General features: G+C 36.2%; 1 protein-coding gene and 1 pseudogene across 1 annotated transcript; one reads left to right on the top strand and one right to left on the bottom strand.

Moving 5' to 3' along the window:
• The first annotated feature begins 1,863 nt into the window (after positions 1 to 1,863).
• Positions 1,864 to 5,171, top strand: LOC122009128 (annotated as a pseudogene).
• Positions 5,172 to 9,226: 4,055 nt separating this feature from the next.
• Positions 9,227 to 11,501, bottom strand: LOC122011552 (protein RALF-like 33). Its single transcript, XM_042567938.1, has one exon. It carries the CDS (start codon positions 11,412 to 11,414, stop codon positions 11,073 to 11,075), a length of 342 nt encoding a protein of 113 aa, XP_042423872.1. The 5' UTR covers positions 11,415 to 11,501; the 3' UTR covers positions 9,227 to 11,072.
• Between the last annotated feature and the right edge of the window lie 1,777 nt (positions 11,502 to 13,278).

The following is a 13,278-nucleotide window of genomic DNA, read 5'->3' as shown; positions in this document are numbered from 1 at the left end:
TTAACGTGTTCGAGCATGCCTCCCTCTATGCCTTGTCATCTGTACTAATGGGTAGTAGCAACTTGTGATTTACTTCTTTCGTGTTGGTCTAGGGATGGGGTGGCGGGACGCTGAGGGCGAGTGAATTGCCTCAAAGGGCAAGAGGACTATTTTGCGGTGATTGAGACATAGGGTGTTGTAGGTCTTAAAGTCAAAACTCGACGTACCCGAATATACCCAGCCCATACCTTGGCCACTTGTATTAATGGATAGTAGTCATCCATGATTTACCTCCATCGTGTTAGCTTAGGGACAGATTGACGGGGGCAATAGGGGTGAGCAAATCACCTTTTGAGGAGGGCTATGGTGCAGTGGAAGACGACCAATTATCATCAAGGTATTCACAGTTCGATTCCTACCTACAACACATTTATATGTTGGCCTTTTGGACTGTCCGCCACGAGCGCTTCTCGATTTACCGTAGCAACAGGTGGAAAACTTTTGTGGAGTTGAGCTAATCGTCCCAGATCTGATGTTACCTGATCTGATTAATCATTTTTTTCAAAAGGCATGAGGGACTTTAAGCCGCCCTTAGGGTATAGCTGAGTTGATTATCATATGGTAGGTTTACAAAATTGAGCAAGGTTGAATCCAGGTAAAAATTAAGGAATTATCCTTCTATGTGATAGTTAGCTTCAGTTTCCTAATTTATTCCCTTCTAATGATATAGGCCAGTTATAAGGGGCTACCAGAGGTGACAGATTTCACCTTTTACAAAATCGTTCGTGGTATAATAAGAGGGTTTAAGCCCCCTTGCACTTGCGTGCCTCATGGCTGACTATTGTTGTGATAAGCTTTATTTTTGGAAGATATATTACCCCTGGGGCAGAGTTGAGTTGGTTAATATGAGACAGAGTTACTATTATAGGACAAGGGTTCGAATCTCAGCAAAGTCGAAGAAAAAAATCTCTTCCTGCATTGGCCAACTATAACTTTCCGATTTATCTCCTCATAGCTGGTCGTAGGGCCGACTGTGTAGGGCAATTAGGATAGCGGATTTCACCTTTTGCTACCAAGGTAATGATGTAGCTCCCAATGTAGGGTTGAGTTGCCTATTGAACTTGCTATAATAGGCAATGGTCGATTCTCAGTAAAGTCTAACCAACAACCCTCCCTGCAGTGGCCAACTATATCTTTTTAATTTACCTCTTCATATATGGTCATAGGGCTAACCATATAAGGCCATTGAAATGATAGATTCCATCTTTTTTGATATAATGAGGGGCAATGATCTAATGATTAACTCTTCTAACTAATAATTAAAAATTTAAGATTCGAATTTCAACTGTGAAAAAATAGACCTAAGAATATGGTCATTTTGATGGGCCTCCACGAGTATTTTATTTTAATAATCGATAAAAAAAAATTCCATGGGACTTGATCGATCATCTTAAAATTAATCCATTCGAAAAATTAAATACCTCATGCCAATTAAAAAAATAATAATAAATCAAACAAGAGGTCCCAATCTGTGGGTAATGGTGCGGATGCTTCTGAATTCCAACTTTGTATTTTGATATAAAGCTAACGAAGGTTATTTTACAAAGAAAAGGTAGAATACAGGGTGCAAAATGAATTTCGCCTTCGAGAACTCCACGTTCTTAAAATATTCCAGAAACCAAGAACAGCAACAAAAGAAGTCTCACCTTCTCTCGTTCGATATCTTCTTCCACCCCAGCGCGCCAACAACGGTCGCCCTCCGCAACCTGATCCTGTTGCCTTACAGCGCCCTGAACCCTATCCGTGATCCGTCCATATCAGCCGATCCGGATGCATGCGCGGTCAATTCTGATTCGCCGAACGGTAACGCTGTTGCCTACTCGGTCAAAAATATCGAATCCTACCCGTTAGAAAAACCCCCGGGGTTTCGTGTGCTCCATCCCAAACCCTTGACCGGGCTGCCTGCCTAATCCCCCGCTCCCCTCTCAACCAGGTCAAATCCGTGTGCTGGATGAAGGATTCTTGTTTTTCAGCTCCGTCTCCATCTCTCGGTTGAGGAACTCCTTACTGGATCTTGAGGATTTCTTTCTTCTTGCGCCATGAATAATCTTCTTACGGTAATCTCCATTTTTTTTTTTGTTTTGATTCTTGTCATTCCAAATCGTGCAGTTTTGGGGTGGTCCAAGAACGACCTTAAAACCATGGCATCGACGATTGATTTACTCGACGCTTTCAATCCAAATGAGCTCAATCAATTCTCAGCTGTTGATTTTGGACGAATTCATAGCTGTTGGTTTTATGTGTCCTATCGAATTCATCAAATGTTTAATCAAAGTCTTGAGTGTTGGAAATCTTGATGCTCTCTCTCTCTCTATCTTTTGTTCACTCTTTGTTAGCTGTTCTGAAAACATTGTTTCAAGTTCAATTGGACAGAGTATCATTGATAACTATAATATTCGGCTTCAGGGTTATTCGATTGTCCAACAATGGCCATAGTTGCTACAATATCTTAAAAAATAAGTGTATTTTTGAAGAGAACAAAATGAAGTGGAGCACTCTTCCTTTTAAAGATTCCAATAAAAACCTCCTTGATAACTCATTATTCTTGTCCAATTATTACCAACTTCCTTTTTCTAGTTTGATTTTGCTTGCTTAATTATTAGGATTCTTTTGAGCTTGCTCGAGATGGAGCTTCAGGATTCGGAGATATCGAAATGGGAAGGCAAGTTTCTGTAAATTCATCTGAGCAGGGATTTGAAGGTTTCTTCACACAGGTAACCTTTGGCATCAGTTGATACCATTACCACATTCTTCCCACAATTAAGTGTAGAATGTATAACAATACAGCCAATGCATTCCACAATTAAGTGTAGAATGTATAACAATACAGCCAATGCATTCGACATTCTTAGATCCTTTGTACGTTGTGTAGGTCCAAGACGTTGAAAAACAAATCGACAAACTATCTCAGCTTTTGAAGAACCTCCAGGTATGAAGTCTCGATCTCTCCATCAGGTAGTGAAGTATCTGTGTGCCAACTGAATTTTACCTTGGTTTCCAACTTGCCTCGAAAGCTTTGCGCACAAGTCTCCTTTATACTCATTTCACTAACTTCAGTGTTAAACTATGCAGGATGCCAATGCGGAGTCAAAAACAGTGCTACAGGCAGCAGCCATGAAAGGTAATAAGGACTTTCAAGGGTTTTGATTCACAATTTCTTTGTTTGAGTTTCGGTTGTCTATCGAAATATCGTTACCGTCATGGATGCAGAACTGAAGCACCGCATGGACAAAGACATCGATGAAGTTTTGAGAGTTGCTCGCTCAGTAAAATCGAAACTCGAAGAACTAGACAGAGATGTATGGTGCTCCTATTCAAATTTATTTTGCTCTTTGAATTTTGATGCTGAAGCAAGTCCTATCGCAGTGGAATTATTTTATATTTCATTAACAAAGAATGCATAAGTAATAAATCCTCACTGTCAAATGTCTAGAAATTTAGCCCTAGCCTAGTTCTTCATTTCCTATATTAACTTCGACTTAAACTCTCCAATTTTTAGAACCTAGCCAACAGGAAGAAGCCTGGATGTGGAAAAGGATCTAGTGTGGATCGATCAAGAACTGCAACTACAGTGTAATTTTTAACTCAAATAAAAATTTATTTCACTACCCGTCGTTTCTTGTTCTGAGCCATTTCTCAATTCTGAACATTTGCAGAGGATTAAAGAACAAGTTGAAAGAAAGGATGAACCAATTTCAGGTAAGATATAAATCTTTTACACTTCTCTATCCATGAGGCATCCTTGTGTTGCTTTATGACGTGTAATTTTATCCAATTGAGAAAAGAGGGAAAAATAAAAAAGATAATTAATGACAATAAAATTATGTACAATAGACCCAATATAATTTAACCTTTTTCAGATATTGGTCGAAATTTTGTACACCGGATTATCCTTTTATACAAACTTCAAGAAGGGGCTCATTCATTACTTAGGTTGTTTCCATTTGCTAATTTACATTTTGGTATGCAGGCTCTCAGGGAAACAATACAGAGGGAATATCGAGAGATCCTGGAAAGAAGAGTCTATACAGGTTTACAACCACCTTTCCTTTTTCTCTTTTCTTGAAAAAGAAAACCCAAACAAAAAAATGACTAACTCTTGTAGCTTATCTGAAGATTTTGTTTTTCTTAAACAAAATAAAAGATCCTCTCAATTCCAAAACTTCTCTAATATTTCTCCTGAATTACTCATGAACAGTCACAGGCACTCATACAGATGAAGAGGTACAATCGTTCTTCCATTGTTCATTTGCTCACTGCTAACTATGTATGACATTATAATTTCTCGAATCTTGCAGACAATAGATCGTTTGATAGAAACAGGAAATGGTGAGCAAATATTTGCCAAAGCAATTCAGGAGCAAGGACGAGGACAGGTTCTTTCCTTCAAATCCTTCATTGCTTCATCCTTCACGAACTCGGACATGTTGCAAGTGTTTTCGTTGTTTGTTGGCAGATAATAGACACACTCAGAAATACAAGAACGTCATGACGTAGTGAGAGACATAGAAAGGAAGCTTTGGAGTTACAACAGGTAATCAATCTCCGATTCGGAGAAACAAAATTAAACTGAAATTCGGTCAGTTGATCTGGATCAGTCAATCTGAATCAGTTTTGGGTTTTGACTAAGTTTGATGTTCACATGACCGCTAAAACTTCAGCATCTCGATTACCTTCCTTGCTAACTATTATCCTTTATTCAAGATATTCTTGGACATGGCGGTGTTGGTTGATGCACAAGGTGAAATGCTAGATAACATTGAATCTGAGGTAACAATTCATCATTTTTTAAACTAGTATAACACTGAAGAAGATACGTTAGATGAGGAACGAATTGTGCAGGTTGGAAAAGCTGATGATTATGTAACCTCTGGTGTGGGTCAACTTGTGAAGGCGAAGAGGCTGCAGAGGAACACACGTAAATGGACATGCATAGGAATGCTTATTCTTATCGCAATCATCGCAGCCATAGTTCTCGGGATAGTCAGACCATAAACTTGCAAGTTTATAAAAAGGATTGTCCATGTGTTGCTAGATTTGCACTTGTGTTTGCTCATTTTATTTCCATTTTCTATGTGCGAGATTGTCTTGTAAATTTCTTTCTTCCTTTTTCATTCTATGACATTTTTTAAGTGGGATTGCTTGGAATTCTTGAGATTGTTTTAGGGGAAAACTATAGTGGTTTAGATAATCCTCTTTACCCACTATCATTTTTTTTTTGTTCTCAAATATTATAATTTGTTTTTGCTTATATTAATGTATTCAATTCTACAGTCTCTAGTAGCATATCCTCCTTTGGTAAATAAATAACTTTCAGTAATTTACTAAAACATGTAAGCAAGTTTCGATATTACTCAAATTATGCCCCCGGGGCATGGTTGAATTGACTATTACAGGATAAATATTGCTACAATAAATAAGGGGTTGAATCTCAATAAAGTCGAGAAAAATACCCTCCCCGCAGTGGCCAGTTGCAGCTTCCCAATTTATCTCCTCGCAAATGGCTGTGAGACAGGCCGTGTGGGGCCGGGTGGCAGATTCCATCTTTTACTATAACAATATTACTCAAATCACATCCTATATTCCCAAAATACCCCTCATCTTTCTCTATATGTCCATCAATCAACCAATATAAATGTATTTATACCCTCATATCTAAATTTGATAGCATAAATTGAGAGCGGTAATTTAAATTGAAGGCACATCTCTAAATTTTTACTCTAACAGTCTTTCGAATTTAGATTTGAGAGCATAGTTATATTAAGGAGGTTTTCATGAATACATTAGTTTTCGTTTGAAGTGGTTCAGAGTTCTCTAGGTTCATCAGTCAGTTTGAGATAAAACTGATTGATGTACTTACACTATTCAAAAATTCAAAAGTTTGATAGTTTTAAATCAAGAGTTATAAAAATACATTGGAAGTGTTGGTTAGTAAGTATCATTGTCATATGATTTATAATAAGTTTGTGATAAATTTTATCAAGTCTTTGCAAATTTAAAAAAATTATGACAATTTATAATAATAAGTTTGTGATAAATTTTATCAAGTCTTTGCAAATTTAAAAATTCATTGTTCTCAATTTAGGTTATCAAATTCAAATCCGAGAACATAAATTCATTAAGAAAGATCTCAGAAGTACATTGATTTTGATTTGAAATGATTCGATTAGTCAATTTCGTTCGCCCATCCAAAACGGGCTAATGGACCTATATAGAAAAAAGAGGGGTGTTTTAGGAATATGATATATGATTTGGATAATACCAAAACTTGCTTAAATGGTTCAGTAAAATGCGGAATAACTTTCTAATATAACTTATTATACTAAAAGAACATATAGAGTGAAGGATAATTATAACCTATATGTTTGTGGGGATAATACATGATCAGATCTAACTCAAACTGTACCAGTTTCAGATTGATTCTAGTTGACTAAACCTCCCTTTCAGCTGACTATTCATGGGATTAACCGGCTGCTATTTCTGAATCAATAAAGTGCATCATATGTTTTTGAGTAGTAAAGTTTTAAAAATTCATGAATAATTCTACTCTTAATAAAAAAATTATAAAAATTTATACATATACCTTATTTATGCCAATATTTATTAGGGAAAATTTTTTAATCATGATTATTGAGTTATATGCATACTTTACACCTTGTAATTTTTCCCCATGATTAATCATTTTATGATTTTATCATTTGATAATACTTAGCTCGCATCCAATACCTTGGATCGAAATCATCACTATAACACTTCACTTGTTTCAACGTGTCTAAATAGACAACACAAGTCAATCTTATACTGCAATGAAAAGGTTTTGAGGTTCTTCCTAATCTTTTGTGATTATGTAATTCTACACTAGAAAAATTGAGCTATCAAAAGAGTTGCTATCCCAAAGGGACTTCATAAACTTAGAATAAATGAGTACTTAGGTACTCCAAAAAATCAAGTTTAACAAGAAAAGTGAAGAAAATGTTGCAACTAAAACTAGGATGTTATCACATCCAGAAAAACGCAATACATCAGCTAAAAGATATAAATATTAACAAACTTCAGTAGGTATTATGTTTGAGTCGACGGCTGATGGTAAATTACTATCAGCTAGTTCATGACAAAAATAAAAGGATGTCTTTCCTAAGTAGAGGATGATTTTAGGAAGAGGGCTAGTATTTTTCTCTATTCTTAACAGAAATGTTAACATACTCTGGATATGTGGTCATTTTCTCAAAATCTCAAGGAAAAACAAGTAACACAATCCTCAAAACTATCTTAGTAAGACTTCAAATCCCAACTACAAAATTTGGGGTGACTGGTGTAATCAAGCCACAAGTTTAACATGGAAGAGAGAACAACTTTTAACTGGAGAAGAATTTTAATAATAGTAGAAGAAATAATATCCAATATTTGTAGTTTGGGTATAATATATAGTAATAAATAAATATGAGCCTAGATAGAAATGAGTTACCAAGAAAGCCTAAAAAAATAGGTTCCAATAGTTTTTTTTGTTGTCGTTGTAAGTCGACCAAACAGCTTGCTTTAGTTGACTAAGGAGTGTTAGTTGACGAATAACAAATAGTTATCCATTACTTGATCTAAAGGTGCTTTGGTCAACCAACCAATTTTCCTTAGTTGACCAAAGGTTACAGATTATGCTAAATGCAAATTTCAGATTTTGTAAAGCTCGTAGATGAGATCTAGATTCCAATTCCTACCATTGAAAACCAATTGAGTCATCACCACGATGATATAATATTGTCCACTTTGACCTAAATCCTCATGGATTTTTGAACTCTACCTAAAATACCTCGTACCAATAAAGATATCTTTTATCTTATAAATATATGATCTTTTCATATATTTTTAATGTGGTATTTTGATTATATTCCAAACCATTTTCCCCTCAAACAAATGACCACCGTTATTCTCGTGGTTCGGACCTTCTGTCAAGCATCCAGCCACTCTTGATCTGCTTCGGGCCTCCCCTCAAATCAATTGAGGTCACTCCTCTCCTTCAAAACTTTTTACCACATAGGGTTCACTCTCCCAGGATTTCCGCTAGCATCTGGTCACCCTTGACCTCTTGAACTTTTCACCATCCAGAGTTCACCCTTAACCTGTTTGGACTTTTTACAGCTAACCGGATGCTTGGACTTTTCGCTTAGAGTTCACTCCTCTAGGAGCTACACTTCCTTCGTTTACGGCTACTATTCCACATATCTATACTTTTCACCGCCTAAGGTTCAATCTTGACCTGCTTGGACTTTTCACGACTAACCAGATGCTTGAACTTTTTTATTAGAGTTCACTCCTATAGGAGCTCCACCTCTTTTGTTCAAGGCCACTATTCCACATATTTCTACAATGGTTTTGATACCACTTGTTAAGACCAAAAGAATTAACATATCTCTATAATGATATGATATTGTCCACTTTGGACATAAACCCTCGTGAATTTATTTTTTAGCTCTACCCAAAAAGTCTTATACCAATGAAGGTATCTTTCATCTTATAAACCTATGATTTTTCCATGTATTTTTAATGTGGAACTTTGATTATATTCCCAACTCTTTGCTCAAAATATATATTCTTTATGGGTTCTTTTGTCTCGTCTTGAGCATTAGGGCTGTAAATGAACCAAGCGTTCGTGAACAAGCTTGGTGTTCGGCTTGGTAAGAGCTTGTTTATGTTCGTTCAATATACATAATATTAATTAAACAAACAAGCTTGAACAGCTCGTTAAGCTAAACAAACAAGCTTGAACACATATGTGTTCAGCTCGTTAACGTTCGTGAACAACGTTCATGAACAATGTTCACGAACTATATTCATTAATAAAACTCTTTTCAATATGCTAAATAAACAATAAAATATAATAAAATAAATAAATAAATTTAAATTATCAAGTTTAATAACCAATCAAACAACTAAAAATTTCAAACAATCAAACAAACTTGAATTGAGAGCTTGATAACATCTAAATGAATCAAGCTCAAGTCAAGCTTATACCAAACTCAAGCCAAGCTTATACCAAGCTCAAGTCAAGATGGAATTGAGAGCTTGATAACATCTAAACGAACCAAGCTCAAGCCAAGCTTTAAACAAGCTCAAGCTCATAAAAAATAAACCAAGCCAAGCTTGAACACTCATTTCAAAAGCTTGGTTCATTTTAAGCTCGGCTCGGTTCGGCTTGGTTACCTTATCAAACAAGCTTGAACACCCCAAAGCTCGGCTTGTTTACAACCCTATTGAGCATTACTCTTGGCAAGTTTTGCCCGTCATCTATACGTACACCAAACTTTTCTTAACTACTACTCTTCTCCTTCGTGCATTATATATATAATCTCTAAGATGAGATTTCCATTTTAAACTCATATTCCACAACATTATAAAGAAAGAGATTGTCAAAGTTTTGATCTAAAGATCGTTATCCCTTTAGATTAGATTTGAGACTTATAAGGCTTGTATTCATAAAATTGTAAAGAGCATTCTGGCTTCATTGATAGTGAGATTTCTCATTGAAAAAGTATCACATCAGAGCGACACTAGCAAGTAAGAGATGTCTCCAAACCACATTAGAAATTGTGTTGTTGTTTCTTTTTTATCTTGATTTTTCTTGTTGCACATTAAATTTAGAATTGACATTGCAATTAAATTAAGTTTTCTCGTTGCAATTACATTGTTTTCTCACTGAATTGCAATTCCAGTTTTATTGTCGGAATTAAATTATAGTTTTCTCGTAGCAATTTAAATTAAAATTTTACGTCATAATTTAAATCCCTATTTTGACAATGCAATTTAATTACAAGTTTTATCATTGAAAATATTTAATTATTTATCTTCTATTGCAATTCATTTTATATTCTGATTACATTAGTCAAGTTCTAACTTTTAATTGAGTTGTAACTTTTGTAAGAATTTGATGAATCATCTATTCACCCTCCTTCTACCCGATCTTTCCAATCCTTCATGTGTAGCTTACAACTTTCACTAGCTGTAAAACACAATTCATCTATAATATATATCACCTAAGTGCACACTGTGTTTGCAGTGTGCAATGACCAAGTTTCCAATTAAATTTCATCTTTTCTCACACTGCTATGGTTGATGCACAATATAAGTACTTCAACAATATCTTTTGCAAGTAATCTTTAAAATGCCATGGTCACTTTCCTTCTTGTCTTTTTTTCTTTCCGCTCTTATTAAATTGCAACAGTTCCCACTCTATTAAAGATGCTACAAGATATTAATTAATTTTCTGGCCCCTTGATTTTATTTACTTCTCGTTCTTCATAAATTTCCTTCTGGTTTCTAGTGGCACCAAGAAATCTTGTCCATACTCTTTGATTTGTCATATGTTTAGTTATATTTGTCTCCACATTTCACAAACTAAAGAAGGGAAATACCAACATTAATACATCATATCTCCCTCAACTATTGGATTGGCTACATAAATCTTATTCACCTATTGATGTCTATCCAAGACTAGTAATATTCAAATCGATTACATTATTTCTATTACATATTGGCTAAGGTTTTCTTCATTCTTGCTTAGCCTCTGACTCCTTCCACTCTTTTTCATTTATCTCTTCTGACTAGAATTGGCTAGTTGCCATTGAAATCATCTCCTTAGTTCAATAATTTTCATCAATTCCCTTAACCACACACAAAAAAAACATAACTAATGAACTCTAAATCTAAAGCAGCATGAGATCCATGAACCACTAATCAAAATTTCTAGTTGAGGCAACAATATATAAGAACAGATTGTCTATTAGTTTTTTTTTTTTTGGTTAGATTTTTAGGGGGGAGGAGTTCACACAAGAAAAGGCAAGTGGGATTAACAAATAAAATGTTTTTACATGGTTAATCACATATAAACATAAAATCCCAGTTTGCATTGCAACAAAAGCATAAGTGAAAACAAATAAACTAAAGTTCGAACATAGAGGACAAATACATACCCAACGAGTCAGTTTTCTTCAACAAAATCGCGGTTTTTTTAGGGAGGAGAAGATATCTGGGGGGATTCGTCTTCATCCCCGGCAGTGGGAGATGGTGGAGCAGCTGCGGTAGTAGGGATTGGCCTGGGCGCCGGGCCGGCAGTTGTAGTAGGAGACGCCGCGGCGGGAGCAAGGTGTGGTGTCGCGCCTCAGGGCGCTGTAGCTGATGTATCCGGAGGTGGCAAGGATGCGGCGACTCACCTCGGAACCGAGGTCGAACTCGTCGCCGACGAGGCACTCGGCGAGGGAACCGCGGCAGTCCGAGTGGGAGGAGGAGGGGATCCAGCCGAGAGGAACCCCACCGGCAGAGGCATGGAAGAGGAGGGCGGTAGCGACGAGGAGAAAGGTGAGGGCGGTCGGCCGTAGCTTGGCCATTTGGTGCTGTGGGGTGATGCCTCCCTCCCTCTCTCCAGGGACAAGAAAACAGAAAGCGGGGCGCCCGTGCTTTCTGACATTCAACTTGGCACTGAGCATTCACTCTTCCGCTGCTCTATTTATTGTAACCATTAATTATTCGACCGAGCTCCGTACAAATTTATTTCTCCTTTTTATTATTTTTTTCCTTTTTTAATAATTCAGCATTTTATATATCCTTCTTGTCAGCTCGCCACGACCTACATCCTAAATTGAGTGATCGAGATATCCAGGAATGATCGGAGCATCCGGGAGTAATCTAAACTTTCGAGCACTCAAATCAAGGGTGCGCGTCGCGGACGACGAGTTGAGAAGGATATCAAAACGATAATTTATCAAAAACGTATTTGAAAATCTGAATTTATCAACAAACGTATATTATTTTGATATTTATCAAAGAGTATAATTTTTTAAAGCATTTCCTATTTTACCCTCCTGATAATTTGACTTTTTATATTGTATTTCTTTTCTTCATTATATTTCACTCACTTCTCTCTCTCCTCTGTCGGCAGAATATAGGAATAACATTAGTCAATCTTTAATCACATTTTAATACATTTGAAGAAGCCAAAATAAATAATGGACACCATATTTGAACTCCTTGCAATTTTAGAAATCCACAGAAACTGAAATGAGACCATGTAGGTCGATCAGTGGGTTTCGATCAAAACCCACCGATGGACCTAGACAACTCCGATTGCACTCATTTCATATTTCTAAAATTACAAGGAGTTCAAATATGGTGTACATTATTTATTTTGACTTTATAGATGTTAACAAGCAATCAAGAATCGGCGTAAAACGCGTTGGGCCGATGAGTTCATATCGGGCCCATGTGGCTTTTTCCGATTCTTCATTTCTGTTAACATCTATAAAGCAAAATAATAATGGACACCATATTTGAACTCCCTAAATTTAGAAATCCATGGAACTGAATGGGTGTGCTCTCTAGGTCCATCGGTGGGTTTTGACCGAAACCCACTAATTGAAAGTCCGATTGCACCATTTCAGTTCCTGTGATTTCCAAAATTGCAAGGAGTGAAAATATGGTGTCAATTATTATTTTTGCACTCCCTAAATCTCTCTTTCTTTTTTTTTTTCTTTTTTTTTTATTTAGGCCTGATATGAAGAGATATCATGCCCACGTTGGGCCTGATATCTCTTCATATCAGGCCCAATGTGCTCATATCAGGCCTAGTAACAATAAAAAATAAAAAAAATAAAAAAAAAGAAATAAAGAGAGATTTAGGATTTTCAAAACCTCTGGTCCACCACTAGGAGTGTCAAAAATAATAATGGACACCATATTTTAACTCCTTGCAATTTTAGAAATTCATAGAAACTGAAATGGGCGCAATCGGAGCTTTCTAGGTCGATAAGTAGGTTTCGGTCAAAACCCACTGATGGACCTAGAAAGCTCTGATTGCACCGATTTCAGTTCCTGTGGATTTCTAAAATTGCAAGGAGTCCAAATATGGTATCCATTATTTATTTTGGCTTTTTATATATGTTAACAAGCAAAATTAAAGAATCGGCAAAAAGCCCTGATATGAAGAGATATCAAGCCCAACGTGGGCTGATATGGAATGATATCGGGCCAACGTGGGGTTTTATATGATTTTATTTGTTAACATTTATAAAAAGCCAAAATAAATAATGGACACCATATTTGAACTCCTTGTAAATTTAGAAATCATGAAACTGAAATAGTGTAATCGGACTCTCAGGTCCAGTGGGTTTCACCAAACCCACCGTGATCGACTAAGCTCGTTATACCCATTCAATTTCTATAATTTCTAAAATTACAAGGAGTTAAAATATGTCC

The sequence above is a fragment of the Zingiber officinale genome, chromosome 8A (assembly GCF_018446385.1).
Source record: "Zingiber officinale cultivar Zhangliang chromosome 8A, Zo_v1.1, whole genome shotgun sequence".
Classification (NCBI taxonomy): Eukaryota; Viridiplantae; Streptophyta; class Magnoliopsida; order Zingiberales; family Zingiberaceae; genus Zingiber; species Zingiber officinale.
Note: the sequence above shows the minus strand (reverse complement) of the source record. Positions and strands in the feature narration are given on the sequence as shown.

Coding starts and splice junctions, on each gene's coding strand:
- LOC122011552 (XM_042567938.1), bottom strand. CDS start 11,414: ATGGCCAAGCTACGGCCGACCGCCCTCACCTTTCTCCTCGTCGCTACC.